The 27,535-nt window shown below is 34.7% G+C and overlaps 2 protein-coding genes and 1 long non-coding RNA gene across 5 annotated transcripts; 2 read left to right on the top strand and 1 right to left on the bottom strand.

Annotated features, from left to right (window-relative positions):
* The first annotated feature begins 2,215 nt into the window (after positions 1-2,215).
* LOC122724857 (ABC transporter D family member 1-like) lies at positions 2,216-6,182 on the top strand. 3 transcript variants are annotated; one of them, XR_006352248.1, is made up of 6 exons: positions 2,216-2,386; positions 2,812-3,009; positions 3,155-3,610; positions 4,412-4,547; positions 4,637-4,715; positions 5,792-6,182. XR_006352248.1 is itself a non-coding variant. In XM_043960763.1 (6 exons), exons 3-6 carry the CDS (start codon positions 3,513-3,515, stop codon positions 5,845-5,847), a joined length of 369 nt encoding a protein of 122 aa, XP_043816698.1. In that variant the 5' UTR covers positions 2,216-2,386; positions 2,851-3,009; positions 3,155-3,512; the 3' UTR covers positions 5,848-6,182. The 3 variants fall into 3 exon arrangements, 2 of the variants coding, with proteins under 2 accessions (XP_043816698.1, XP_043816699.1); XM_043960763.1 differs by having other exon boundaries at positions 2,851-3,009; XM_043960764.1 differs by lacking the exon at positions 4,637-4,715 and having other exon boundaries at positions 2,851-3,009; positions 5,792-6,088.
* Positions 6,183-6,724: 542 nt separating this feature from the next.
* On the top strand, positions 6,725-8,945 carry LOC110625022. The gene is made up of 6 exons (XM_021770511.2): positions 6,725-6,837; positions 6,948-7,243; positions 7,361-7,786; positions 7,844-7,910; positions 7,995-8,080; positions 8,443-8,945. The coding sequence occupies exons 1-6, from the start codon at positions 6,725-6,727 to the stop codon at positions 8,943-8,945; spliced, it is 1,491 nt and encodes a 496-aa protein (XP_021626203.2).
* An 11,973-nt stretch (positions 8,946-20,918) lies between these two features.
* LOC110624405 lies at positions 20,919-23,356 on the bottom strand. The gene is made up of 2 exons (XR_002489411.2): positions 22,718-23,356; positions 20,919-21,450 (listed from the first exon to the last, which is right to left on the bottom strand). It is a non-coding gene; the product is annotated as an uncharacterized LOC110624405 (long non-coding RNA).
* Between the last annotated feature and the right edge of the window lie 4,179 nt (positions 23,357-27,535).

Genomic DNA, 27,535 nt, shown 5'->3' with positions numbered 1-27,535 from the left:
GCTTGGAAGCATTTCAATCAAACTCATCCAACCTTTGCAATGGAGGCCCAAAATGTAAGACTCGGCCTTTGCATTGATGGATTTCAACCATTCGGTCAATTTGAGCAACAGTATTCCTCATGGCCAATACACTACAAAAAAATTGTGAAATTGCGACCAAATTTTTTGGTCGCTATATAGCTACCAATCAGCGACCATTCTGCGATTGAATGAATGAAATAATATTTTTATTTAACAAAAAGCTTAACGACCAATTTTTAGTCGTTAATTGGTCGCTATTTAGCGACCAAATATAAAATGGTCGCTAATTTAGCGGGAATTAATGGCGCGAGTTATTAGCGACCATATTTGCGACGAAATTGCGACAACTTTTTGGGCAGGAATATTTAGCGACTAAAATAATTAGTCGCTAAATAGCGACCAATCAGCGACCATTTTATTTTTAAAATTTTAATTTAATTTTTAATTAAATTTTATTTTATTTAAAATTTTAAATTAAGTAATTTCAATTCGGTATATAAAACGACGTCGTTTTGACAATTTAAGGATGCTCTAATCTAGGGATGTAAACGGGTAGGGTACCCGTGAAAATTAAACTACCCGAATCCGAACCCGATTTATATTAGTAATATCTGAACCCGTTCTGAACCCGATTAAAAATTAATTTAAACTATCCGAATCCGTTCCAAACCCAATTATTATTATCCGAATAAAACCCGAACCCGTTTAATTTTATATATTTTAATTAATAATTTATATAAAAAATATTTTTCATTAATAATTTTCATATAAAAAATATAATATTTCTAAAGAATATTTAAATTTAAATTTTTAAATAAAAATATATAAAAAAATTTTATAAATATTATTATAAAATATATTTTTTTATATTAGATTAATTATTTATATAAACGAATTCGGATAGTGGATACCTGTACAGAAAATCCGAATCTGATCCGAACCTGCAACGAATATTATTTTTAAAATCCGAACCCGTCCCAAACCCGATTATAACTACCCAAATCCGTCCTATTAGGGTTCGGTCGGATCGGATACCCGAAAATACCCGATCCGTTTACATCCATACTCTAACCTAATTCCTAATCCTAATCTCTAATCCCTAATATCTAATTAATCCCTAATCCCTAATAAAATTAAATCTAATTCCTAATTCCTAATTTGTAATCTCTAACCCTAATTCCTAATTAATTCCTAATTCATAATAAAATTAACCCTAATCTCTAATTCCTAATCCCGAATTCCTGATCCCTAATTCATAATCCCTAACCCTAATCCCTAATTTTAATCTCTAAAATAGCGATCAATCAGCGACCATTTTATTTTTAAAATTTTAATTTAATTTTTAATTAAATTTTATTTTATTTAAAATTTTAAATTAAGTAATTTCAATTCGGTATATAAAACGACGTCGTTTTGACAATTTAAGGGATGCTCTAACCTAGGGATGTAAACGGGTAGGGTACCCGTAAAAATTAAACTACCCGAACCCGAACCCGATTTATATTAGTAATATCTGAACCCGTTTCGAATCCGATTAAAAATTAATTTAAACTATCCGAATCTGTCCCAAACCCGATTATTATTATCCGAATAAAATTCGAACCCGTTTAATCTTATATATTTTAATTAATAATTTATATAAAAAATATTTTTCATTAATAATTTTCATTTAAAAAATATAATATTTCTAAAGAATATTTAAATTTAAATTTTTAAATAAAAATATATAAAAAAAATTTATAAATATTATTATAAAATATATTTTTTTATATTATATTAATTATTTATATAAATGGATTCGGGTAGTGGGTACCTGTACATAAAACCCGAATCCGATTCGAACCCGCAACGGGTATTATTTTTAAAACCCAAACCCAATTATAACTACCCAAATCCGTCCTATTAGAGTTCGGTCGGATCAGATACCCGAAAATATCGGATCCGTTTACATAGCTACCATAACCTAATTCCTAATCCTAATCTCTAATCCCTAATAATTAATCACTAATCTTAATTGTACTATTAAAGGCAAAATTAATAAAAATATAATATAAAACATTTTAAATAATATAAACTATAAAAATAAAATCTTAATTGAAAGATAAAAAATAAACATAAATAAACAAACCTGCAATCAAAATAACCCATAAAACCCAACCCTAAATCTCTCTCAACTCTCAAAGTCTACTACCGCCCTCCCCTCCCCCATTCGGCCTCTACATCACTCGTTTGGTGCGCCTCCCGCCGATCGTGCTCCACGCTGTCAACGTCGTTTCTGCGTTCGGTTCCTGCTCTTCTCCGCCGCTTCCTCTGCTCCAGTCTTGCTGTCCGGTGCTGCTCCTCGCCGCGTCCTCGGTCACTGCAGGTTTGTGAGATCTATTTATTTCTTAAATTTGTGAAAATATTAAGATTTATGTGAAGTTTTCGTTTGTGAGATTATTGAAAATTATTTGTAATAAAGATTATTGTGAACGGACTGAGAGTTGTTTTAGTGAGATTATTGAAAATTTTTGAAATAAACACTACCATTCAGAGTTGTTTTCGTGATATTGAGATGTGTTTTAGAATATTGTTAATGTGGATTTTGTGTGAATTTTTTATTTTTTGTTTTTGTTGTGATTTTGACTTAATCGGGTTCGGTAGTGTCTGATATTAAGGGTTAATGGTAAAGAAATTTAATTTTTAAAGGAATTTTATGTTTGCTGGTCTATAATTCCTGTTTGCTGGTCTATAATTCCTGTTTTCTTTCTCTTACATCATTACATCATTACAACATTATTGGGGTTTCAGAACATGGCTTACTATAAGATATCTCATGTTGATGGTCAGATTACTAATCCTGAACAACGAATTGCAAGTGATGTGCCAAGATTTTGTTCAGAGTTGAGTGAACTGGTACAGGAAGACCTGACAGCAGTTACTGATGGCCTTCTCTATACTTGGCGCCTGTGCTCTTATGCTAGCCCAAAATATATTTTTTGGATATTGGTAATTTTTTATCTGAATTCTTGATATTCTTTATGGTATTTTATTCTTTTGAATGGCTTCTGATGACCTTTGAGCTTAATATGATGAAATTGGTCTCTTAAAAATTTTCCACTTGATAGTTGACACATGATGTTAATGTTCTCAGGCCTATGTGTTGGGAGCAGGGACCATGATTAGAAACTTTTCTCCTGCTTTTGGGAAACTGATGTCAAAAGAACAACAGTTGGAAGGTGAATATCGGCAGCTTCATTCACGTTTAAGGACCCATGCTGAAAGTATAGCATTCTATGGTGGAGAACATAGAGAGGAATCACATATTGAGCAGAAATTTAAGGATCTTGTAAGACACATGAGAATTGTTCTTCATGACCATTGGTGGTTTGGCATGATTCAAGATTTTTTGGTGAAGTATCTTGGTGCTACAGTTGCAGTTGTATTGATTATAGAGCCCTTTTTTTGCTGGCAATCTTAGACCTGATGCCTCTACTTTGGGAAGGGCAACAATGTTAAGCAACTTAAGATATCACACCAGTGTTATTATATCACTATTTCAGTCCTTGGGAACTCTTTCTATAAGTTCAAGGCGACTCAATTGTCTCAGGTGGTTAACAATATATTCTCACCTTCTCAATATCAGCTGTTTTTTCCCTTTGCCCCCGGTCCCCTCCCTCCATAAAACTGCTCTTGCTTCCTGATGTGGAACCTTCTTCTATCAGGGATTTTAGGAAGAAATTGAGGAAATTTAATTAGGAAGTAATATTTAATTATATATTTTTTTAGAATTTCCTTGTTAATGTTGCTTGGATATACTTAGATAACATTGATTTACTATTTTGTTTATTTTGAGGTTCCTAGTATTAGTCTACAAGTACCTATGTAGTTATTAACTCTACCCAATTTCTTCTGAAAGAAGTTAGAACTAAAATATGTGGTAGAAGAAGGTTCCACATTGATTTAGGAAATTTAATTGGAAAGTAATGTTTATTTAATTAGTCAATGGTTTGATATTCCTAGTTAGCAGTGGTTTAGTATTTTCTTGCTTCGGGGTTCCTAATTCCTAGTATTAGTCTACAAATACCTATGCAATTCAGGTCTTTTGGAGTTATTGTTATAAAAAATTGAGGATTAATAGAGTTTTGTAAGTTTTGTTTCTTTCCCTTTGAATGTTCTATACTTCTATTTGTTCTACATCACATCCATGTTCCACTTTTCTCCAATGAAAATAATTTATGGAATGAAGTGAGAAATTTTTTTTTGGAGAGAAAAAGAGAGGAAGAGTGCAAAAGAACAAATAAAATATTATTATTTTACTGATTAGTAGGGAACTTGATTGATTTGTCCTTGAGCATGCCTTACACATGATTCTGGTTATCCTCTAAGCCTAATATTTGTCTTATTGCAGTGGTTATGCTGATCGCATTCATGAGTTAATAGTAATATCAAGAGAGCTAAACTCTGAAGATAAAACATCTCTACAAAGAAGTGGAAGTAGGAACTACTTCAGTGAAGCTGATTATGTGGAGTTTTCTAAGGTCAAGGTACCCGAAAGTCAAAACTTAAGGAGTTCATTTCTTCATGTTGTTATTATTACACATTTTGTGTTGCTTATAGCAGTAATGCCTTCTAGGTTGTTACCCCAACTGGTAATGTTTTGGTGGAAGATCTGACTCTTAAAGTTGAATCAGGATCGAATATGTTAATTACAGGTATTTGTTCAACTTAAAAATTAAACTATCTCCATTTTTCAATTGCATTCTATCAGTTATCTTTTCTTGCCATTTCAGTATGGTTCTTCACAGCTCTTTAAGTTTTTTTTTTCTATTAACACGAATATCTTATGTGAAATTCCCAAATTTTGTAACCTTTTTTTTTTGTAATATGCATACCTATTAATGGCCATCCCACAGGAGCTTTTTATGGTCAATCCCTTGTTGATGTCAAGTACTGGATTAGGACAAACATTTAATATTTGATCAGCTTATCTTTGCGATCCCAATAGAAAAATGCTGGCCAATATTGGATTGGGCTTAACGGGATGGTGAATTTGGATTCATGGATGTTTTGTTTGTAATTTTCCTCTGATGCACATCATTACATAGTGAGAAGTAATGGGCTTGTTTTCTTTCTCTTAATTTTATACTCTTCGAAAGGTGTATTTGCTGGTCTATAATTCCTGTTTTCTTTCTCTTAACTTTTTTTCTGTATTAAGTATCACTTCCATCTTCCTATGAATATGTTAATTCCTTATCTATTTCTTTGTGTTTTTCTTTTTCTTTTCTGTCTGTTCATCTTAACACTCTCATTCTTGCTCATGCTAAACAAAGAAAGCTCCCAGCTATGCTGAAAAAAAAAAGAAAATATTTTTTTTTGAGTTCGAAACTTATTTCTCATTCAATTGCTGGTAGTTTTTAATAAGAACTGTTATTAGCTGCATTAAGCACATTTGCCTTCAAATTAATTTTTTCCATTGTAATTTTTAATTGCCATATGCCCATATCATTGACTATGTAATTCTTGATATTTGCAATTGAGAATGGTTGTCATGAGCTGATTTTTCTTTTCTCTTCCGAGTTATAATTCAATTCTATCCCCCCCTTTTCATGTTTTATTTTTTTCTCACCTTTTCTTGCATCCTCTTTCCATTTTAATAAAACAAAAGCTAAGGTGTTGGGGATTATAGCCTTGCTTTCCATTTTCTTTTCTTCCAAAGTTATTATGTCTGATTTATAGCCTTGCTTTCGTCTTTTGAAATTCTAAAATGGAGTTTGCAAAACTTCTGCAGGTACTAAACCTGGAGAATATGGACAAAACCAGGCATTGGAAAATCGTGGGCTGTAGCGCATACACAGGGGAGGGGCTGCTTGAGGGATTTGATTGGTTGGTTCAGGACATGATGATATCTTAGGATCTAGTCAACATTAAGCAATAGAGTTAGGTTTTTTTTATTGGCCCTCTCAGAGAACTGATTAAGGTCCATTTGTACTGTTTTATTAACTATCTTATTGTTGTGGAATTTAGTCAAGCTGTGAATTCGACAAAAAAAGAAAAAAGTCAAGTTGTAAATTTTTTTGGGTTAATAGTATTATTAAAACTTTCAATGGGAAGTTTGGGTCAATATTAGTGACTAATCAGCCATAAAAGCAAATTAAATAACAAATATTTTTTTGATTTTACTATTAATTTGCAACGAAATATCGACCAAATGTTCTTTTTTGAGGCGATCAAATAATAACGAAATAGCGATCAAATTAGCGATCAAAACAGTGATCATTTGCGATTAAAATTTAGCGATCAAAAAATGATTGCTGATTGGTCATTATTAAGTAATATTTAATTTGCCATGACACCAAATTAGCGACCAAAAAATGGTCGCTGATTGGTTGTTATTTTGTAATATTTCATTTGCCCTGACACCAAATTAGCGACCAAAAAATGGTCGCTGATTGGTCGCGATTTTGTAATATTTAATTTGCCCTGACACCAAATTAGCGACCAAAAAATGGTCGCTGATTGGTCGCTATTTTAGCGACCAATTTTCAGATTGTCGCCAAAAATTTAGCGACTGGCCAAACACCGACCATTTCATTTTGGTCGCTAAATGGTCGCTATTTCATAATAGCGACCAAATTCTGCCTTTTAGCGACCAAAATTTTAGTCGCTAAATCACTGTTTTTTTTGTAGTGGTAATATTAACTCCGTACAATTTGCCATAGGTATGTGTATGAAAGATGAGTACATATTCTTGACAATTATCATACCTGGTCCCAAGAATCCAAAAGAGAAGCTTGATGTGTACATGCAACCATTAGTGAAGGAATTGAAAGAACTGTGGGAAATTGGTGTGAATACCTACGATGCATGCCACCAGAACAATTTCACTATGCGGGCTACTTTACTTTGGACTATTAGTGACTTTCCTACTTATTCAATGCTTTCAGGGTGGAGCACAGCTGGATGAACTGCATGTCCCTACTGTATGGAAAACACATATGCATTTACATTAAAAAGGGGGGGGGGAAACAGACATGGTTTGACAGTCATCGGAAGTTTTTACCAGACAACCATGCCTTCCGTCGAAACAAGATATCTTTTATTAAAAACCGAACTGTCTCCAAGTCATCGCCGCCAATTAGAACTGGGGAATACTTGCTAAAAGAGATTGAGCAAATTGGTTTGATGCGGATAATAGACATTGACAGTCATGAAATAAATGGTCGACTTTCAAAGACAACTGGTTAGCGTAAGCGGAGCATACTGTGGGATTTGCCATATTGGTCAACAAATATGATTCGCCACAATCTTGATGTAATGCACATTGAAAAGAATGTATTTGAAAATATTTTTAATACAGTGATGAATGTTGAGGGGAAGATGAAAGACAATATAAAATCAAGGAAAGATTTGAATGAAATATGCAGGAGACCAGAATTGAAGAAAGATCCAATTAGCGGAAAATATCCAAAAGCAAGTTATTGTTTGGACAAGCAATCAAAGATGATACTGTGTGATTGGCTCAAAACACTGAAATTCCCTGATGGATATGTTTCCAATCTAGGCAGATGTGTTGATAGTCGGAAGCTAAGACTTTTTGGTATGAAAAGCCACGACTGTCATGTTTTCATGCAACGAATTCTTCCTATTGCTCTCAGAGAATTGCTACCGAATAATGTTTGGCAACCCATAACAGAACTTAGCAATTTCTTTAGAGAACTTACTTCAACTACACTTACTAATTGGGACATGCAACGGTTAAATGAACAAATTCCTGTGATCCTTTGTAAGCTTGAATGAGTATTTCCTCCAAGTATATTTGATTCGATGGAACATTTACCAGTACACCTTGCATATGAGGCATTAATTGCAGGACCAGTACAATATCGGTGGATGTACCCATTTGAGAGGTACATTTACTAATTCTTTATGTATACTGCTCAGCGTGATGATTTACTTAGTGCACATTTCTAATTTATGTTTCCACACACTAGATACCTGAGAAAGTTAAAGACCAATGTGAAGAATAAAGCAAGGGTCAAAGGTTCAATATGCAATGCTTACTTGGTAGAAGAAGCAAGTGCATTTTCTGCTCATTATTTTGAAGCACATGTAATGACTAGACATTAAAAGGTTCCATGCAACTTGCATGAATTTGTCCCCGATCATGATGTACCGGGTAAATTAAGCATATTCAAATGCACAGGTAAAACACTCGGAAAGGGAAAATCGAGGTATATGACTGAAGATGAAATTCAAGCTACTCAAACATATATTCTCTTAAATTGTCCAGAGGTCAAAACATATATTGAGTAAGTATTGTTAGTTATATTAATAGTGTAATACCTCATATATTGTACAATATTGTTTAACATAACTTGTTAATTTGTATGTATAGCATTTATGTAGAGTAAGTAAAGTCGGCACAATCAAATATCACAGATGCAGAAGTTGATAAGAAACTGGGGACAGAGTTTGGCCTATGGTTTTACAAGTATGCCCATGAGTTGCAGAACAATGTAGGAAATCAGTTTATACAAGATCTTTTAAAGGGACCATTCAGAAGTGTCACAACTTTTGAGGGGTATTGTGTTAATGGATGTAAATTCAACATAATCAATGAAAATTCAAGTAGTAAGTCAATGAATTTTGGTGTATGTATAAAAGGGAGTAATTACAGTTCTGAAGAAAGTGACTACTATGGACTGTTGGTTGAGGTGTTGCGGTTGGAGTATCCAGGGTTACCAATTAAGCAGACTGTGCTTTTCAAATGTGACTGGTTTGATCCAACACCAAATACCGGCACCAAGGTGCATAGACAGTATAGAATGGTCGATGTCAACAACAAGCGTAGATACAGTAAGTACGAGCCATTTGTATTAGCCTTTCAAGCAACACAAGTCGTTTATGCTTCATACCCGAGCAAGCGTCGTGACAAAAAATGATTGGTGGGCTGTGATGAAAGTTAAAGGTAGACCCGTTGTTGAAGTATCTGAAACGTCTTCAAAGACATATGAACCTTTTCAAGAGGATGACATTGATTACGCTGAAGTAGATCTGGATGATATTACTCAACAACACTGCCTGAATGATCCTAGTGGAGGAATGACTGAGATTCATGATGATGTTTCGACAGATGAAGATGAGTTACTTAGTGACGTTTATGGGTTAGGATCCCAGGATTCAGTATATTTTCATGACCCAGCTCATTCTTCTGCTTCATACATGTCTGCACCCCCAGTGGATCCTCCTGCAATTGAAGCAATGACCAGGATGCAGAATAAAATAGATCGGCTAGAGACAGAGAATGGTCGAATTACCACAGTGCTGGACGAGTTGCAGACGTTTATGCATAGGATGATGGCACAACACGGTATTGGGACATCCACTCAGGCATCTACTCCTAGGGCACCTCCAGCTCCGTCCCCACAGCAGCGGCATGATGATGCACCTATCATTGCTGATCATCATACAGACAGTGATGATGACACAGATGATGAGCTAGCTAGTTTAGTTTAGTATGTATATTTTATTATGACCAGTTGATAATTTTTATTTCAAATTTTAATTGTAGTACAAATTCTTTACGTTTTAAATATATTTTAATGAGCAATTTGGTTTTGTCTGTTTATAGTATTATTATTGTCGATGGATGTATATAAATGTACAGATGGATGTATATGAATGTAAAGGGTACAGTTACAAGGGTAGGGGTACAGGTACAGGGGTGTAGAATTTGCAATTGTGTTATTTTTATTCACTAACGGATTAGTAACCAAAAATCCATTAGTGTCACCAACGGAAAATTCCGTTGGTGATCCGTCACTGTCACCAACAGAATTTTCCGTTGGTGATCCGTCACTGTCACCAACGGAAAATTCCGTTGGTGATCCGTCACTGTCACTAACGAATACAAATTTCCGTTAGTGAATAATTTACCAACAAGAATTTTCCTGACGGAATAAATCCGTCACAGATCCGTTAGTGAAAAATTCCACTAACAGATCTTCAATGCTCACCAACGGAAATTTCCGTTGGTGATTTTGAAAAATCTTGTAGTGATTTATATCTATTTAATTTGATAAACGGACTATACGTCTGTTAGTAAATTTATTTAAATCTATTTAATTTTATAAATGGATTATATCTCCATTCGTAAATACATGTGTACATATTTAATTTTACGAATGGACATCCATTTTTATTTATTTAAAATTTCAAATGAATTATACATTCATTTGTAAATCTACTTGTATCTATTTAATTTTACAAACAAATTATATATCCATTTGCGAATCAATTTGTCAATTTAATTTTATAAACAAATTACACGTCAGTTTGAAAAGTTATTTATATTCATTTAATTTTACACAGATTATACATCCGTTTATGAATATGATTTAATTTTATAAATAAATTATATGTCCGTTTGTGAATTTATTTATATACCTTTAATTTTACAAACATGTTACACATAAATTTGTGCCCATTAATTTTTTAAACAGGTTATATGTCCATTTGTAAATTTATTTATGTCCATTTAATTTTACAAATAGATTATACGTTCACTTGTGAATCAGTTTGTTTACAAACAGTTTACATATTAGTTTAAGAAGTTATTTGTGTCCATTTAATTTTACATGCGGATTATACATTCATTTGTGAATCTGTCGAGCTGTGATGCTTCTGACTGCCTCTGCTTTCGGCTATTTTGAAAAATATTCTACAACTACTATCACATATTTTTTCTCACCAGTTGTTTGGAAAAATATCAATTTCCCATTGAAAGAAAGGTTAGGAGGTTGAAATGCTAGTCTGAGTTACTGTTGGTGCATTAATTGCCCTTCTGAACCATTGACAGATATTACATTTTTTCATAAACTCTTTTACGTTTGCTTTTAAAGTGGGCCAATAGTATCCCTATCTAAAGATTTTGTTTGTTAGAGTAACTGCCTCTTCATGTGTGCCATAGACGCCTTGGTAGATTTCTTTGATGATGTGGGAAGTTTCTTCTAGTCCTATACATTGGAGCCAGAGTGTGGATTTCGCTCTTTTGAAGAGCACCCCGTCTTCATATAAACAATTTCCAGCTTTAGAGGCAATTTTCTTTATTTTTATCATGGGCAATTCTCCCTGGTCGAGATACTTAAAAAAGTGGTCCATCCAGTAGGGCTCTATGTGTAGTTGCATAATGAGCCGAGCTTTCCAAAGCTTGATTGAGATATAGTCTCTATCAACCCTTCTTAAGGTAATTGCCCTATCTCCTCACGGGTCAATCACTCTTTAAATCTGCTTCATCATTTTGAGCTCGAGGAATGAGGTCTATCTGGAGTGGGATACCTTTTGATTTACACTCATGTTGGAGCTCCCGCATTTGAGCTAAGTACTGCCTCATTGTCTCATATTGTGCTTCATACACTCCTCAGACTTGATTGATGACTAACTGTGAGTCATTGAGAACATTTAGTTTGTTCACTCCTATCCCCATTGCCAATTGTATTTCGTTTATTAAAACTTCATACTCAGCTATGCTATTCGAGATTGGGAAGTGAAACCGAATTGCGTACGATATGACCAGGCTGTCTAGCCCTTCTAAAATCGCTCTACATCCACTTTGATTTGGTCCGGCTGCTCTGTCTACATGCAATTTCCATTGGTATGCATGGTTGTCCTCGCCTCCCACTTTTGTCTGGCCTCCACCCCCTTATTCCTTCCAGTTTTGTCCTCCAAGGTCCTTCTTTTCATTAAACTCACATTCGGCTATGAAATCTGCTAAAGCCTAAGCCCTTATTGTCGTTCGAGGCTTGTATTGTAGGCAGTAGGTGTTAGAAAACTCAGAGATTACTGCAACCCAAAACTACGTGCAGAAAAATAAAAATCTTTGTTTCCCCTTTCAAGATCCAAGTGCTTCGTTTAATTCGAAAGGAAGGATAAGAGACTAACCTTTTAGACTCGACGATAAGAGACAATTTCGGACTAATGGTGCTGCTTCTGAAACAAACACCCTCAATGGTATCCGCATGAACATTTCCGTCTAGAGTGCTAGCTTTCTCAATTGATAGCTAAGCTATGTGCTCCCCAATCTACAACCCGAAAATGATTACTCCAAAAACCTTACTCCTGCAATTTGCAGAAAAATTTTTATTCGTTTTTCAGTCTTTTTGTTTTCCCACACTTCTTTTCATAAAAGAGTTATGTTTATAACCAACTATCACAATCTCATAGATACTCAAATATTTATGTGATAAGTCTCTTTTGAAAAAGAAAAATGGAAAAATCATTTATTTGTAACAATTACAGATAGACTGCATATCTTTTAAATATTATTATCTTATAATAATAAATAATTAATATTAATAATAATAACAACATTTTTATTATTATTAATTATATTAATGGGCTTTTAGCCCATTAATATGACATAGCACATCAACGACGTTCTTTTGTGTGTGATCCAATAGGCTCACATTAATTGGCAATAGACTTAGTCCCACAAAGCCCATAAATCATAAACGACCTCTAGCAAGACATTATGACTACCCAATTAATATGAGGATCAATAGTCCGATAAAGCCTAATAAATAGAACATGTATTAATCTTTTTGTCACACGATATCTAGTTTGAACATAAGTCATGGTCAATGTCAAACTTATAATGTTTAAATTTATGATTTCTCGATCTCTAAGTAGACTGATAAAACCAAATGATATTGATCACACTATCAATTCATTTTGCATGGCTATACATTTTTCAGTCTTACTTATCGAGGGGCCCAAAAGATATCTCTCTCAAAGAGAGGGACCAATTCTATCTTGATTGTTCAATATCCTGTATATAATTTCTATTATGCTCAATCATAACCTTTATAATTATCCGATTAAAGACAATGTTTGGTTATGTCAAAACATGACAGTCCTTATGTTGGAAATTATGACAATCTCAAGTTAAAGGATTAAAACATAACTATTTTGAGATTCACTTATGACAATAACCCATGTAGTGATCTCAATATGGGTCAATCCAATACTTTGTTCTCTAACAAATATCTATGATTATTGAATTATACATATACATAATCATCTCATTATTATCAATCAATAATCATACTAGTCATATTATTATTATCACCATAATAATAAGTAACCAGGGATGTTAATCATTATTATATAACATACAAACAAATAATAATAATAATAAAACATCTTTTATTAATAACCAAAATGACATACAAAAATGTTCAAGATAATGGCATAGAGCAAATACACTAACAGTAGGGTCCCATTTTGACTGACCAAGCTAGCATTTGTCCTAACGTTTCTAGTCGTTATAAAATTTGTCTTAGGGGTTGATCCATTACCACAATCTCTTAATGATTTTCCAACTAGACTTTAAAGTTCTAAACTACTAACAGCAGAGACAGTGTGACTTTTTCTATATTGGGATATCTGAGTTCTGCCCCTTTCAACACTTTAATCACATAAAAAATCAGTCTCTAAACCCCGTCTTCTTCTTGGACTAAGACTATGTTGACTGCTTGATTAGAGGCTGCAAGTTATATATACAAGTCTTCTTCGGGCACTAGTCGGTTGAGGATCTTTAGAGAACTTAGGTAATTTTTCAGTTCTTCAAAAGCCTTATGATATTTCTCCATCCAATTGAAATTAGGCAATTTTCTGAGCTTTTTGAAGAAAGGCAAGCATTTCTCTACCAATTTCAACATGAACCTGTTTAGCGCAATAACCCTTTCAGTCAATCTTTGGATATCCTTGATACAAGTCGGCTAAGGCATGTCAAGTATAGCTTAGACCTTTGCAGGATTACACTTTATACTCAGGTGCTGACTGTAACGCCCCGGAAATCCGGACCGCTACCGGCGCTAGGATCCAGATCGGCTTAAGGCCGCCGAGACCCGTAGCAAGCCTGCTATACTCTCTGGGTACCTGTAAAATCCCATACATGATCAAACATAACCTGTAAACATTAAAAACTCCATCCTGTCCCATGGTTCAACCTGTGCATGCACTAATTCTGTACACAGACCCCCTTGCCAGAGCACTCATTAAAGCCCTAGCTGAGTCCACACAGTATATGTTAAACCTGGTCATTCACACTCATCAACTAGACATATCCATAAAACAGACCATGTATACATAAGAGGGAGTGACATCACATCTGGGTCAAGCACAAAACTATACATAACTCATTATAATTTTTACATCTCTTTACAATTTTACATGTCCACACTAATCTATTACACATCTCTTTACTCTTTCTGACCTCTGCTGATCTTCCCCTGACCTCTGAGCCTGCAAAACTGGGGTTAAGGGGAAGGGGTGAGTTATAAAGCCCAATGAGTAGAAACAAGGAAAACAGTTCATTAGTGCATGCTCTTATAAATGCGTCACAGCACAAACATTTCATATCACGAATGGACATGACCACCAAAACTCCCTCCTGTGTCAGTCTGCCTGGCCCGGCCAGGTCTTATAACCCTTGTATGCCTGGCCCAGCCAGGTCTTACAACATCTGTATGCCTGGCCCGACCAAGTCTTACAACAGCTCTAGGGCTATTGGGGTCGCCTTGGTCCATCCACATCATCATATTCATCATATTATGCAATGCGCCATATTCGTGAAACTAGTGCAATCAACCTACTATAATCATCATGATGCATGAACATGCTTTAGGCATTCGATTTCTTTTAAAAAATAAAAGAGGAAGTCTAGTTCTACTCACCTCTAACTGACTCTAAATACTCTGAAGCAGTGCTCACTGCTGCTCTCTTCGGTTTCTCTGGTCCGTTCCTACACAGGTGGACTCAACTGAGGGACCAAACTAGCTCAAAAACAACTCTATAAAACTCCCCAAAACATCCTACAACATTCACATAACACTTGTTAAAAAAAGCATAAAACACACCCAAAGAAGAGCATGGTCTCACCTCTGCCTGTGAAAATGAAAGCAACTTATCCATTTCACCGACCTAGGGCCTTTTATAGGTGGCTGGCCAGACCACCTTCGGCGGCCAAACGTGAAACCGAATGCCATGCATGTTCGGCGGCCGAAAACTCATCTTCGGTGGACGAACCTTGCATTTCTTCCTTGGCTCTTTTCCTTTCAAAAATCCATTTTCCTTTATATTTAAAACATAAAAAAACTGTAAAACACTTAGAAACCATATGTATTACCCTTCTAGAGGGTTCCGACACCTGAAATTCCACCGGACTACAGGAATTCCGATGCCGGACTCTAGCCGGGTATTACACTGACCATGTAATCCAAGAACTTTTCTCCTTTTATGAAAAATGCACATTTAGCGGGGTTGAGCTTCATCTGATATTTATCAAGGACTACGAAAATTTCCTTTAAATCTTCTATGTGTTCTTCGAACGATATGCTTTTTTATTATTATATTATCTACATACACTTTTGCATTTCGATCTATCTATTCTCTACAAATTTTATTCATTAACCTTTGATAGGTTACCCCTGCATTTTTCAACCTAAAGGGTATTTCTATGTAATAGTAACTGTTGTCTTCAATTATGAACGGGGTCTTTTCTTCGCCTGTTTCATTCATGGGGATTTGATGATAACCTGACATAGCATCTAAAGAAAACAAGTACTCTAATTTGACCGTGACAACGACCAATTTATATCAGGGAGGGGATAATAATTTTTTGGGCAAGCCTGATTAAGATCAATAAAATCTATACACATCTGATATTTACTGTTAGACTTTTTTACAAGGACGGGTTTGTCTAACCACATTGGGTATGCTACTTCCCTTACAAATTTAGCTTCTACTTATTTTTGTACCACTAACCTTATAGCCTCTCTCTTTTCTGCCTCGTACATTCTCTTCCTCTTCTTGATCAGCTTCACATCAAGGTACACATTTAACTTGTGAGACATGTTTCAAAGGTCGATGTCGGGCATGTCAGCTGGTTTCTAAGCAAAACTGTTAGCATGTCCTTTGAACAATGCCTTCACTGCTTCCTTTTGCTCGGGATTTAGAGTAGCATTCATGCTAAAGGTTTTCTCAGGGTAGTCTTTGCTCAAAGTAAAGCTTTTAAGTTCTTCGGCTGGTTGAGTCTTTGTTCTTTTTCTTCATCTCTTACTTCCATAACCTCTTGGCGTACCTCCTGTTCTCCTTCCCCAGCCATCGTTGCCAAACACACAGCCTGTGATTCATTTTGCCTCCCCCTGACCGTGGCTATCCCGCCATCCGTTAGAAACTTCATGCACAAATATCGAATGTTGGTGACTACTTCAAAATCATATAAGACCAATCGGCCAAGGATAGCGTTGTACACTATAGGCAGCTTGACCATAAAAAACTGGGGGCATTGGGTCCAAGCCATGGAAAGTGCCCCAAGAGTCAATAGTAACTTGATTTTCCCTTCCATTGGCACTGGCATTTCGCCTATCCCTTTCACTGGGGCATGGTCTCTTATTAGATTTTCCGCAGGTATCTTTATGGCCTGGAACACTTGGTAGAGGATAAGATTCACTTTTCTTCTATCGTCCACCAAAACTTTATGCACTTTAATGTTGTGAATAATGGCTTCCACTACTAAGTCATCGTCATGGGGCATTTCTATCCCTTCTCCATCAGCAGTTGAAAAACAAAGTATTCTAGGAATATGCTCGACCACCTGCATAACTTCTGCCTCTTTCTGCTTGCCATCTATTCTCCTTTTCCTGCTTACCCTGAGGGGTTGCACGACTTCTTCTCTAATTATCAGTTGATGGTCCCACTTGACCTATCATTCACTAGTTGCACTGCTCTTTCCCAGGTTGGCTTTTTCCTTTCCTCTAGCCTATTGTTGGGGCCTGATCAAACATAATTTAGCCACATTTTTATTATCTTTATTATTGTTTAATTACACATTTTTCAGCTTAATTTATGGCTTTTGTCTTATTTTTACAGAAAAGGAAGAAAATGAAAAATTGGAGAAAAAGTGCAGAAAAAGCTGAAAAAGTGATTGGGTCAAAGTGATTTGGCCAAATCACTGCCCAAATCGAGCTGAAGCAGAAACTTGGAACTATCTCACAGGAAAGTGATTGGGTCAGAGCAATTTGGCCAAATCAAACAGAGGAAGCAGAGAAATCAAGCTGAGGCAGAAAAACCTGAAAGTGAATTCTCAGAAGTGATTTGGGCAAGCGATCTGCCCAAATCACCCGCCCAAATCACTTTGACACAGAAAAACAATAGAAGCGGAAAAAAGTGCAGCAAACCAAAATTCAAATTCGGAGAAGTCCAAATCCACTTCAAACACTACCATCACAATTCCAAGAGCCACAAGAAAGTCTCTCACCTAAGGAATTCCATTTATAATTAAATACAAGATCCAAAGAGGAATCAAAGACCACAAAAGATCAAGCCAAAATAGGATTTCAAAACCCTAAATGGATGGGGTTCTCAAGCTATAAAAGAGCAGCTTCTAAACCAGCAAAGGCATCTTCTCCTCCTCGGAAATCCTGCAGAATTACAGCAGACTCTTCTGCTTTTCCTTTCTTCTTTCCTTTGTGTATTTTTGTCCACCATGAATGGCTAAATTCATTCTTTTCTAGTTGAAGTTGAGGAAATTCAGATTTATGATGAATTGGGAGATTTAAAACTCAATTGTTAAACTCTTATTTGCTTTCAATATTTATGCAACTTGATCTTTTCTATAATTATTACTTTGCTTTTAGAATCAATAAGGGCCCATTGCTTTTAAATTGCTTGAGTAATAAATTGTTTGAATGATTTAGGTCCGTAATTGCTTAGATTATTTGAACACAAATATAATCAGTTGCATAATCTAGACTTGACCACGCAGTTGGCACTTTGCTTTTAGAATCAATAAGGGCCCATTGCTTTTAAATTGCTTGAGTAATAAATTGTTTGAATGATTTAGGTCCGTAATTGCTTAGATTATTTGAACACAAATATAATCAGTTGCATAATCTAGACTTGACCACGCAGTTGGCAAGGATAGAATTTGGTTTCTCTAAGTCTTAATGCAATCAACAGTTGTTCGATGCTAAATGCCCCAAGGACGTTCCTTGGCAACTTGTTGATTAGTGTTTGATTAGCGAACATTTCCTAATCAAACTAGAACTAAGGAGGAATTTGGTTGTGAGAAGCGTCTTCCACAACCAAAACTAATTTATTGAAATAAAATAGGAGTCTTAGATAATCAATTATCAATTCTGAACAAGCTGAAATAGACTCATACTTCAACTAGAATCTCTTTCCCATTGAAATTTTCATTTATTTAAATTATTGCTCTCTTTTGCTTTTTAGATTTAAATCATCAAAACAAACCCCCCCTCCTTTACTTATTTGTTATTTATTTGCCTTTAGTCATTATTAGGAAGATCCTTGGTGTCAAATCCCTGTAGTTCGACCCTATTGCCACTATCTGCAAGTTAATTGTTGATTGTCTAATAGGTTTATTTTTGACGGCTTCGACAACCGCTATCAGGGCCATTCTCCTTTTTGACGGTACTTTTTAGATGTCCCCCTTTTTATTAACTTTTCTATCTCATTTCTCAACAGGAAGCAATTGTTTGTCCAGAGGGGTTGAGGCCATTGCAACAAGTTCTTGTCTTGTACTACTACTAGGACTTCCGCCATTGAGACATTCAAAGGAGTGACCTCTCTATGTTGAGGGGGTCAAGGTCGATGATCAGCCTCCCGATGATCAACAAATTTGTTTAAGGCTCTGGGCCTCGGTCAGGTCGTCTGTTCACATGTTCTTTTCTTCGGTCCTCAGGACATCTGCGAGATGTTTCCGTTTCTTGGGACTAATTTGTGAATCTACTAGTCATTAAGGCATCATCTTGCCTAATATATTTCTAGGCACGCTGCATCAGGTCCGCCAATGTGTTAGGTGGTTTTCTACTCAAAGACTTGAAAAATTCTAATGAGGTAGTTCCTTTCTGCATCACTTCCATGGCCCTGGACTCATCAAGATTAGGAATCTGTATGGCCTCAGCGTTGAAACGAGCTACATATTTTCACAGGGTTTCATACCTCCTCTGCCTGATTGTTTCCAAATAATTGGTCTTTCGTTGGGCTGGGACATTGGCTATGAATCTTCCTATGTACGAACTAGCCAAATCTCCAAAATTTTTTATACTTTCTGCCTCCAGGTTGTTGAACCACGTCAAGACTACTTCGATCAGGGTAGTGTGGAATACCTTGCAAAGCAAGGCATCAGAATGAATTGTAGCTCCATGAAAGTCTTGTAATTGATTACATGGTCCCTGGGGTTTTTCGTATCGTCATATGCCTCCATGATCGGCATTAGAAACTTTTTAGGGATGGGTTTTTCTTGTATGCGGATTACGAAACATAAGGATGTCCTCAAACTCGTTTGAGCCCTTGCTTGGCTCTTCAACTTGGCTAGCAACTCTTCTTTTAATCTTTCTAGCCTTTTATCCACTCCTTCTTACCTAACACTAGACCTTTTGGCATTGGTTGGAGACTTGGAACTGGTTTCTTTTTCATTCTCTGTTTCGTATCCCTCAAGCATCACGCTCTTGCTTACTTTAACATCCTCTTCTATTAAACTTCTCACATATGGCTTCTGGATTTAGCCGGCGGTTCTTAGGATGGCTCATCGTCTCTTCTCCTTCTGATTCCATAGGCAATGGTTACTGGTTCATGGTTTTCTATTTCAAGGATGAATGTAGATGTGGGGGCTTGGCTGGAAGTCACACTTGGCATTGGGTTTGCGATCATAGGTGGCACAAGGCCTCATTGCTGCACGATTTGGTTTATCTACATCATGGTTTGTTGCAACTATAGTGACGTAGCTTGTAGATCCTGATTGGATAGAAGGGTTTGTGGATGGTGTTTGTTAGTGTAGGGTTGTTGGTGGAAGGCATAGTAGACCTTATCAGAGTGGAGGAATGTGGAAATAAGGTTATCAAAAATCATTAAGGACTGATAGTTTCCGGAGTTTGGTTTTCGTTTCCAATGGAGGTTGTAGTATTACTTTTTTGGTTAGCCATATGGATCTCAATAGGTTCTGTTTGAGAACTCTGGTGACAGAATAAGCACATTCGTTTCCCCACAGACGACACCAAGTGATGAACTGAGATCCGAAGGGGTCTTAGGTTAAGACACTTGAATATTGGTTTGGTTCAATAGGAAATCGATGAGTTAGGATTGGTCTAAAGTGGAGCAACTGCAAGAGATAAATGAAGGTTAATGAACTAGGTATTGAGTTTGGAGAGGTTAAGGTTTCTTGAGAGAAAGTAAGAATGGTGGATTCAATGAAAGTTAGGGAATGTCCCGAATTCGAGTTAGACAAGTGATACATATATCAGTGGTCGTTCTGACACCCTCTATGTCACGTCCTATCATATTAGATAGAAATATCTTTTGCAAATGTGTCAGGCAGTTTATTAATGAAGAGCAGTTAACTAATAAATGTAGAGTAGGCTAGCCCCACTATAAGAAAAGAGCTCTTCAACAAAGAAAAATTTGATCGCTAAAAGTTAAATACTTGTCGCAAAATAGCGACTACAATTATCTCATCACATACCGTCACAACAGGCTCCGCCGTTAAAAGTTTAAAGAACGAAAAAAAGTGATCGGTCGCAAATATGTTTTAGCTAAAGTAATTATTAGCAACCGATTATCCTTTCCCAATTGTAAATTATGAATTTGTGATAGTATCAAATAGTGATGGTTTCTTAAGGGCAATAGCGACCAAAAATACCTACGTAATTAAAAATATAAAATTATATTCTTAATCAATTGTGACCAAAACATCCCGTCGCTACTATTGTCACACTTTTTTTTAATAACAAGCTAAATGATGAATTTTCTTGAACTTAATTATTTACACAATTCAAAACATATTATTATTATTTTGCAAATAATATAACGTATAAATAAAAAAATTCCAAATGTAATAGAAGTAATTTTTCATATTATAGCACTCACGAAATTGTTATATATTGATCCAAAATACATTGTCATATTTAATGAATGTAAACTAGCTACCCTAATTGAAAAACATAGTATTAAGTCTCAAACAAAATCACACTAAGACTGAGATCATTCTCCAACTGCTCTATCTTCTCAATCCTTGTTGCATACAATAAGTTCCTTATTCATGGGAGATGGCTTTTTTATATGAACAATAGCAGAACGCAAGCAACTGCAGTAAAAATAAAATGAATTTAGAAAAGACCCTATCCTTTTAAGCAGTTGCCCATTAAAACCATTGTGAGCCTTATTAAAACCCCTGTCACAATCATATAACTAGATTCTAAATACATGGTAACAATTAACAGATAGGATTACATACTGTAAAACATTACGAGCTATTAACCTGCTTAACCTCTAACTCAATACTCGTAATGTTGCTGGTCGTCTGCCCCAGTTGGTCACATTAGATTGAGAAACCTCTTGAGCTATCTGCCTTAGTTAGTGCAAAGCCTGAAAGAAAGTACAAAAAGATATAATTGAAAAATTAGATCCTTTACAGTTCCAAACTTACAATTACATCATCTTGACACCCTAAAGCATATAGGGCACTGCAATTGTTTCAAATCTCAAGAAGTATAACATTGCAACATAATGAAAATAAACTTGTAACCTTATAGCCATTATTTTCTTTTGAGCAAGCATTACAGAAATCTACAGCTTCCTGCTGTAATATTTGAATTCTAATAGCTACAATTTATCAATATCCAAAAGAACAAATTCTCCCACTAGCAAAAGATAACAGGCTCCTATATTTATCAAATAGTCGTAATAATTGTAATGGCAATAAAAGAAAAATCAAATTAATATAAAAAACTGCATTGCAAAAGTGAAAGTAATCTGAGAAAATCAAATTTCAAAGATAGAGAAAGAAAGAAAGTTATTGTACAGAGGGCTAAAATTGGAGAAAGAAGAATTTAGTAAAAATGTATTAGGCTTGCCATATGATATAATGTATTTGCATGGAATCACAGGGCACTTTAAAATTACTCCATGACAACTATTTTAAAGGGCCATAAGAAAGGAAATAAGCACCCAAAGATAAACTAAAATTTAAAAAAACATCAGAATGCAATGGCAGTTCATCTTCTGCTGTATAAATTTGAAAGAATTCAACTCATTTTTGGAATTTCAAGAAAAAGCAGATTGCAGGAGATCCTAAGTTCATTATTTCACCAATTTAATCAGTTTCACTCCAAGTGTTGATCTATATATTAAAGTCGTGGATGACAGGACTAATGAATCCTGACCAGCCAACAAAATACAAATATCAAAAAGCATAAGCAAAACTCTCATACTCCTAAAGTGATCCACATATAAACCCAAGTAGCTCCAGTGCAACTTACACAATTTAACTGCAGACACTGATCAAACGAGCAAACATTGAGCAAAAATTTAGACTTGGCAATTTTTATGAGCTGCACTTGCGCTTAGAGCAGTGAATTAGTTAGCCTATATACACATACGAATTGATGAATCAGTTAGCCTATTCTATTTCCCGAGCATAAATAAGCCCAACTTTGGATAATCCATAAAATCATGCCACACAAACTTAGTTCTTCAATCTACTGCAAATCTAAAGGCACTAAATCGCTTTAGAATTTATAATGAGCAAACAGATCAGGCAATCTACCAACTAGGAGAATCAGAAAATTTCTACAATCATAGAACTAGAATCTAAAAATTGGGGGTTAGGGGGGAGGGAGAGTTCAGAGATTACCTAACACCTGCATCCCCTAGGATGCCAATTGCCATACCAGCAGATAGACCAGCGAGGCCACAAGCAAGACTATAAGAGAGGTAAGCGTATCCATCAAAGAGATAATACGTTGGCCTTGGGATCAATTTTGGTACTGAGAATCACAACAATAATCAGACCATATATACCCAAAACTCCAGCCAGAACCACGGGCACAATTGATTTCATATCAGCTGGGGTCTTATCAGACCTTTTATAATTTCATTGCCGCAATTTCTTCCCCAATTAAAGAACCTGCTTTGCCCATGACCAGAGTCGACTAAAATCAAGCTTCAAAGTAGAAGCAAAGTTCCTCGTCTATCCCTCTTTTTCTCCGTGTTGTTGTCGCCGATCGTCCTTGCTCAAACAACAAACACATCGGCTTGCTGTGCTGGTTGAGATACAGCTTCAATCACAGCTACTCGAACACATGGAGACGTTACCTAACTTCCTCACTCGCTTACTCTCTCTCTCTCTCTTTGGAAGAACGATAGATTCCTTACCTAGGGCTTTCCATGAGTAAAGAGTCGAAAGGGGAATTCTAACTCCAAGACGCCGTCGTTTTACTTCTCATCTCAGGAGAACTTTTCATAATAATAATCTTGGCAAAATATAGCGGGAATCACGTAACAAGGCTAGTATTAGAAATAGGGGTGGGACTCCTTAATAGCGACGGGAAGTTTTACTGGTCTAAAAAAATATCTAATTTTGCTAAGGGAAATGAAATTGGTCCCTAAAAGTATTTAACTGCGATCATTTTAATTCTTTTCGTTAAAAATGATCAATGTCTTGTAGTGTTCATTTTTTATTTATCGTGCATGTCATATTAATCTGATATATTATATACACATTAATAATTTTAAAGATATTTCGAAAAGACGATTGGCTCGTTAAGAGTCGATTTTGTACTCAAATTTTTAAAAGTCAGTCTATTTGAAATAGATTTTGTTTAGTTAATAAAACCGATCGAACCATAAATATATGTCTTAATTAGAGGAAAATCTTGTACTATATATGTTATCATGATTTATATCATTCACTTTCTACTGACACCATATTTTGTCTTATTTCAAAATTTGTAAAGGCTGAAAGCCTCCAGGAATTAATTTTTACGATGGTGCCCTGCAGGTTAAGCTTTTAAGTTTTGAAACCTCATCGGAGGCAGCGTTAGCAAAGTGGCTGATGGTCATGCTGCAGCTGCATTTGTGACAAGAGTCATACGTGACCAAGATGTGTCTCAAATGGTTGTGCGAGGAGTGTTCCCAGATTCCTAGTTTATTGACCCTTGTAACTTACCATGCATTGGACCTGAGTGTTGTTGATTTGGGCTCCCTTTAATGAGTCTTTGAGGTGGTTGATGTCGAAAATCAACTCTGCTTGTAACCCAAGGGCTTTTAACCATGGTCCATACTCTTTAATCCACCTTCCCCTTCACAATCTTTGCTAAAGTGGCTAATCATTTCATAAGTAAAACATGAATCGGGCAGCTTTTCGCATTTGAAATTAACTTTGATAAGTATTTTCTTTTTATTCGAAAAACCAGTGGGGAAATGCTTCTCTAGATCCATCAGAACTTTTGGATATGCTGCACCATGTGGATGAGTTCAAAATTAAAGTACGTTTATTAAAAACTCAGGAGATTATTCTTTAATTAATTGTATTTAGTTCTAAATTTTAAAAAATTTAAACTTCTATATTTTTTAATTTAATAAAATCAATTTAGATTTTATTAACTCAAGCCAATTAAATAAATAAATTACAATAAATAAAGAACTAACAACTATAATCACATGGTTAAATTGATTAAATTGAACACAATAAATTAAACTGTAGATTCATGATCAGAACTAGTATCACCAATCCAAGAATTAGAAAAATTTTTATCCACGACATGGTCAAAACAAGTAGATAATCAAATAGACGGTATATCAGCAGTATTCACTTGAGAGGATTGAGAATTGAAAGAAGAAGCAGCATCAGATACAATAACTTGATCATTGAGAAGAGGCGTTAACTTGTGATTTTTTTCCTTCAATAAACTTGGCTATGAAAGATTCTCAGTCACAGTATTTGATGAAGGCATATTAAACACTTGTTAAACAAAGTATGTGAACTTAAAATCTTACAGAAAATCCAATGCAACGGGGCAAAATTTGATGGGTGTTCGTCAATTAAAATTTACTTCCCTTTCTTTGATTTAATAAGAATTTGTAGATAGGATAAATGAATATCGATTCCGCAGAGACTTCAACTCTTTTAATTTAAATAACTAATTGAAATTTGTAGATAGGATAAATGAATATCGATTCCGCAGAGACTTCAACTCTTTTAATTTAAATAACTAATTGAAATTTGTAGATAGGATAAATGAATATCGATTCCGCAGAGACTTCAACTCTTTTAATTTAAATAACTAATTGAAATAAAAGAGTAGTTTAATACAAAAAGTGAGAAGAAAAGAGTTTTTGATGAAATTAATTTTTTGTCTTAAACAAGTCAAAAATACTTAAAAAGAAATAATGCAATTAAATTTGAGAAACAAATAATTAATTAAAAATTCAGCCGAAGATAATCAAATTGAAATATTTTCCAGTTGATCATTGATTAGAAAAATAATTAATTTTATTATTTATTATTTAATTATAGTAGTCAAACACGCGAATTCCACCCATTCTTTTTTATAATTAAATTAATCTGTTTTGCGCTTAAATTAATTCCTAATTAACTAATAACCCCAACACGCGTGTAGATTTAATTAGTCAATTGTATTAAGAGAGAAGAACTTAAACTTTATCAATAAAAACGCGCATTTTATTTAAATCAAATCTACTAATTCCTTAACATAAATTAATATGTTAATTGCTACTTGTTATTAACCTAATTAAACAATTACATATTTAATTAAATTAATTAACAATATGTTGTCTTTTCAAGAGATTCAATGGGTCCCTTGAATTCTCAAGAAAATAACAATAGAGGTGGTGTTTCTCGAATTTAGAAATTAACAGAAAATAGAAATAAGATGAAAAGAATTGAAGCATATAATATCACAATGTGAATAAAATCTCAATTTAAATTAACTTTCAATTGAAAATAATTGTTTAACATCTAAGAGTTATAATAAAATTGCAAAACTAAATAAAAGAAGGAGAAAAGAAGAAGAAAAGAAAAGAAAAAGATGGAGAAGAAGAGAGGGGGGAGGGCGGCACCAAGAGAGGAGGAGGGAGAGATGAGAAAATATGTGATGCCTAGATTTAATTTTAGGAGTCTTTATATAGATACAAAAAAATAAAAATTAATAATTTAAATTAAACTCTACTACTCCTACCTTATCCCTGTCCTAATATGATTGTGTTTGATCCAATTTGAAGCTGATCTTATCTTTGCTTAGGTGGCAAAATCGGGTTGAGGTGACAATTTTTGAATTCTAGAGCTGTCTATGGCTTTGGGCTATAGGCTTGTCCAAGGCTGTAACCTCCCAGTGTGAAAATCTTCCAATTCAGCCTCCTTTCGTTTCTTTTCTCAACTTTCGCTAAAAAACCAGTCCAAAATCAAATTCCAAGTAACAATTAATTATTTATATCAAAATTATAGCAAAATCATGGAATTTAATAAGGGAAAGTGGTGAGTTGTATTGTGTTTCACAGAACTAAGGACTGCCCAGATTCTCGAGCTAAGTTAACCATATTCTAGTTGAAAAATTGGAGCAGCGGTTTGCCCAAACCACTGGGCAAATCAATAGTATGCACAAAGACCTGATAGTGAGCGGGAAAACAATTCAAATTTGAAATAAAAGATCAGATCTCCTCATTCAAAACCGCTGGATCTCATGTGAGTTTTTCTTCTTAAGCACGGCACAATATCATTCTTAAATCAACAAGTCCTCTCCTAAAACGAAACATACCAAAGAAGGCTTCCTCAATTGAAGCAGGAAGGATTTCCTATTTTGAGAAGGATACTGCTAGGTTCAGCACCTATTTAATCTTGTTTTTCTGAACAATCGTAAATCATCTTCTATCATCTCTCTCTTCTAGCCGAATTTTTTCTCTCCTCATTTGTATTTTCTTTCAAGCTATGAGTAGCTAAACTCTTTATTTCTAGTTGAAATTAGGTTGAAATTTTAGTTTATCCATGAATTGTGAGAACTAAACATAATTGTTCATCTTTTATTCTTTCAATATTTATGTAATTTCAGTTCTTAATATTATTATTATTTTATTATTTAATCAATAGGCCCCATTGCTTATATTTTCAAAGTGATATATTATTAATTTGGATACTTAAAGTCTGTAATTATTTGAGTTATTCAACAACAAGTAACAATTAGTGTAACTTACTAAGAAATTACATGATCTAACTTTAGCTCACTACATGGTTTGGTTTGTTGGTTAGAATTAGGTCTCTCTAATGCTTAAGGCGGTTGATAAATTAAAATTCCCAAGAAATTCTTTAGTGATTTGTTAACTAGGGTTAATTAGCTAATGTTTTCTAATTAATTTAAATCTCATGAGAGATTGATTATGTGGAGCATTTTTCATAACTATAACTAATTTATTAGAAAGAATAAATGTATTTTTGTTTCTATGATCAATTTTCAAAAATTAAATGGATCCTAAACTTCAACTAGAATTTATTTACATTGATTTTATTCTCTTTTGATTATCGCTTTTTTTAATTACATTGATTTTTATTCATCATCAAAACCCTCCCTTTTACTTTTATTGTTTATTTTCTTAGTTCATTGTTTGAAAATTTTCAGTGTCAATTCCCTGTAGATTCGATCCTACTCGCTCTATACAC

This window comes from Manihot esculenta, chromosome 10 (genome assembly GCF_001659605.2).
Source record: "Manihot esculenta cultivar AM560-2 chromosome 10, M.esculenta_v8, whole genome shotgun sequence".
In the NCBI taxonomy this organism is placed as follows: Eukaryota; Viridiplantae; Streptophyta; class Magnoliopsida; order Malpighiales; family Euphorbiaceae; genus Manihot; species Manihot esculenta.
This window is presented reverse-complemented; position numbering and strand designations above follow the sequence as displayed.

Excerpts from the sequence above, each read along its gene's own strand:
- LOC122724857 (XM_043960763.1), top strand. The coding sequence starts at position 3,513 with ATGTTAAGCAACTTAAGATATCACACCAGTGTTATTATATCACTATTT. Across the intron at positions 3,611-4,411 it reads AGGCGACTCAATTGTCTCAG|TGGTTATGCTGATCGCATTC; the intron begins GTGGTTAACAAT and ends GTCTTATTGCAG. Across the intron at positions 4,548-4,636 it reads TGGAGTTTTCTAAGGTCAAG|GTTGTTACCCCAACTGGTAA; the intron begins GTACCCGAAAGT and ends AATGCCTTCTAG.
- LOC110625022 (XM_021770511.2), top strand. The coding sequence starts at position 6,725 with ATGTGTATGAAAGATGAGTACATATTCTTGACAATTATCATACCTGGT. Across the intron at positions 6,838-6,947 it reads GTGAAGGAATTGAAAGAACT|GGTGGAGCACAGCTGGATGA; the intron begins GTGGGAAATTGG and ends CAATGCTTTCAG. Across the intron at positions 8,081-8,442 it reads TTACTTGGTAGAAGAAGCAA|ATGCAGAAGTTGATAAGAAA; the intron begins GTGCATTTTCTG and ends CAAATATCACAG.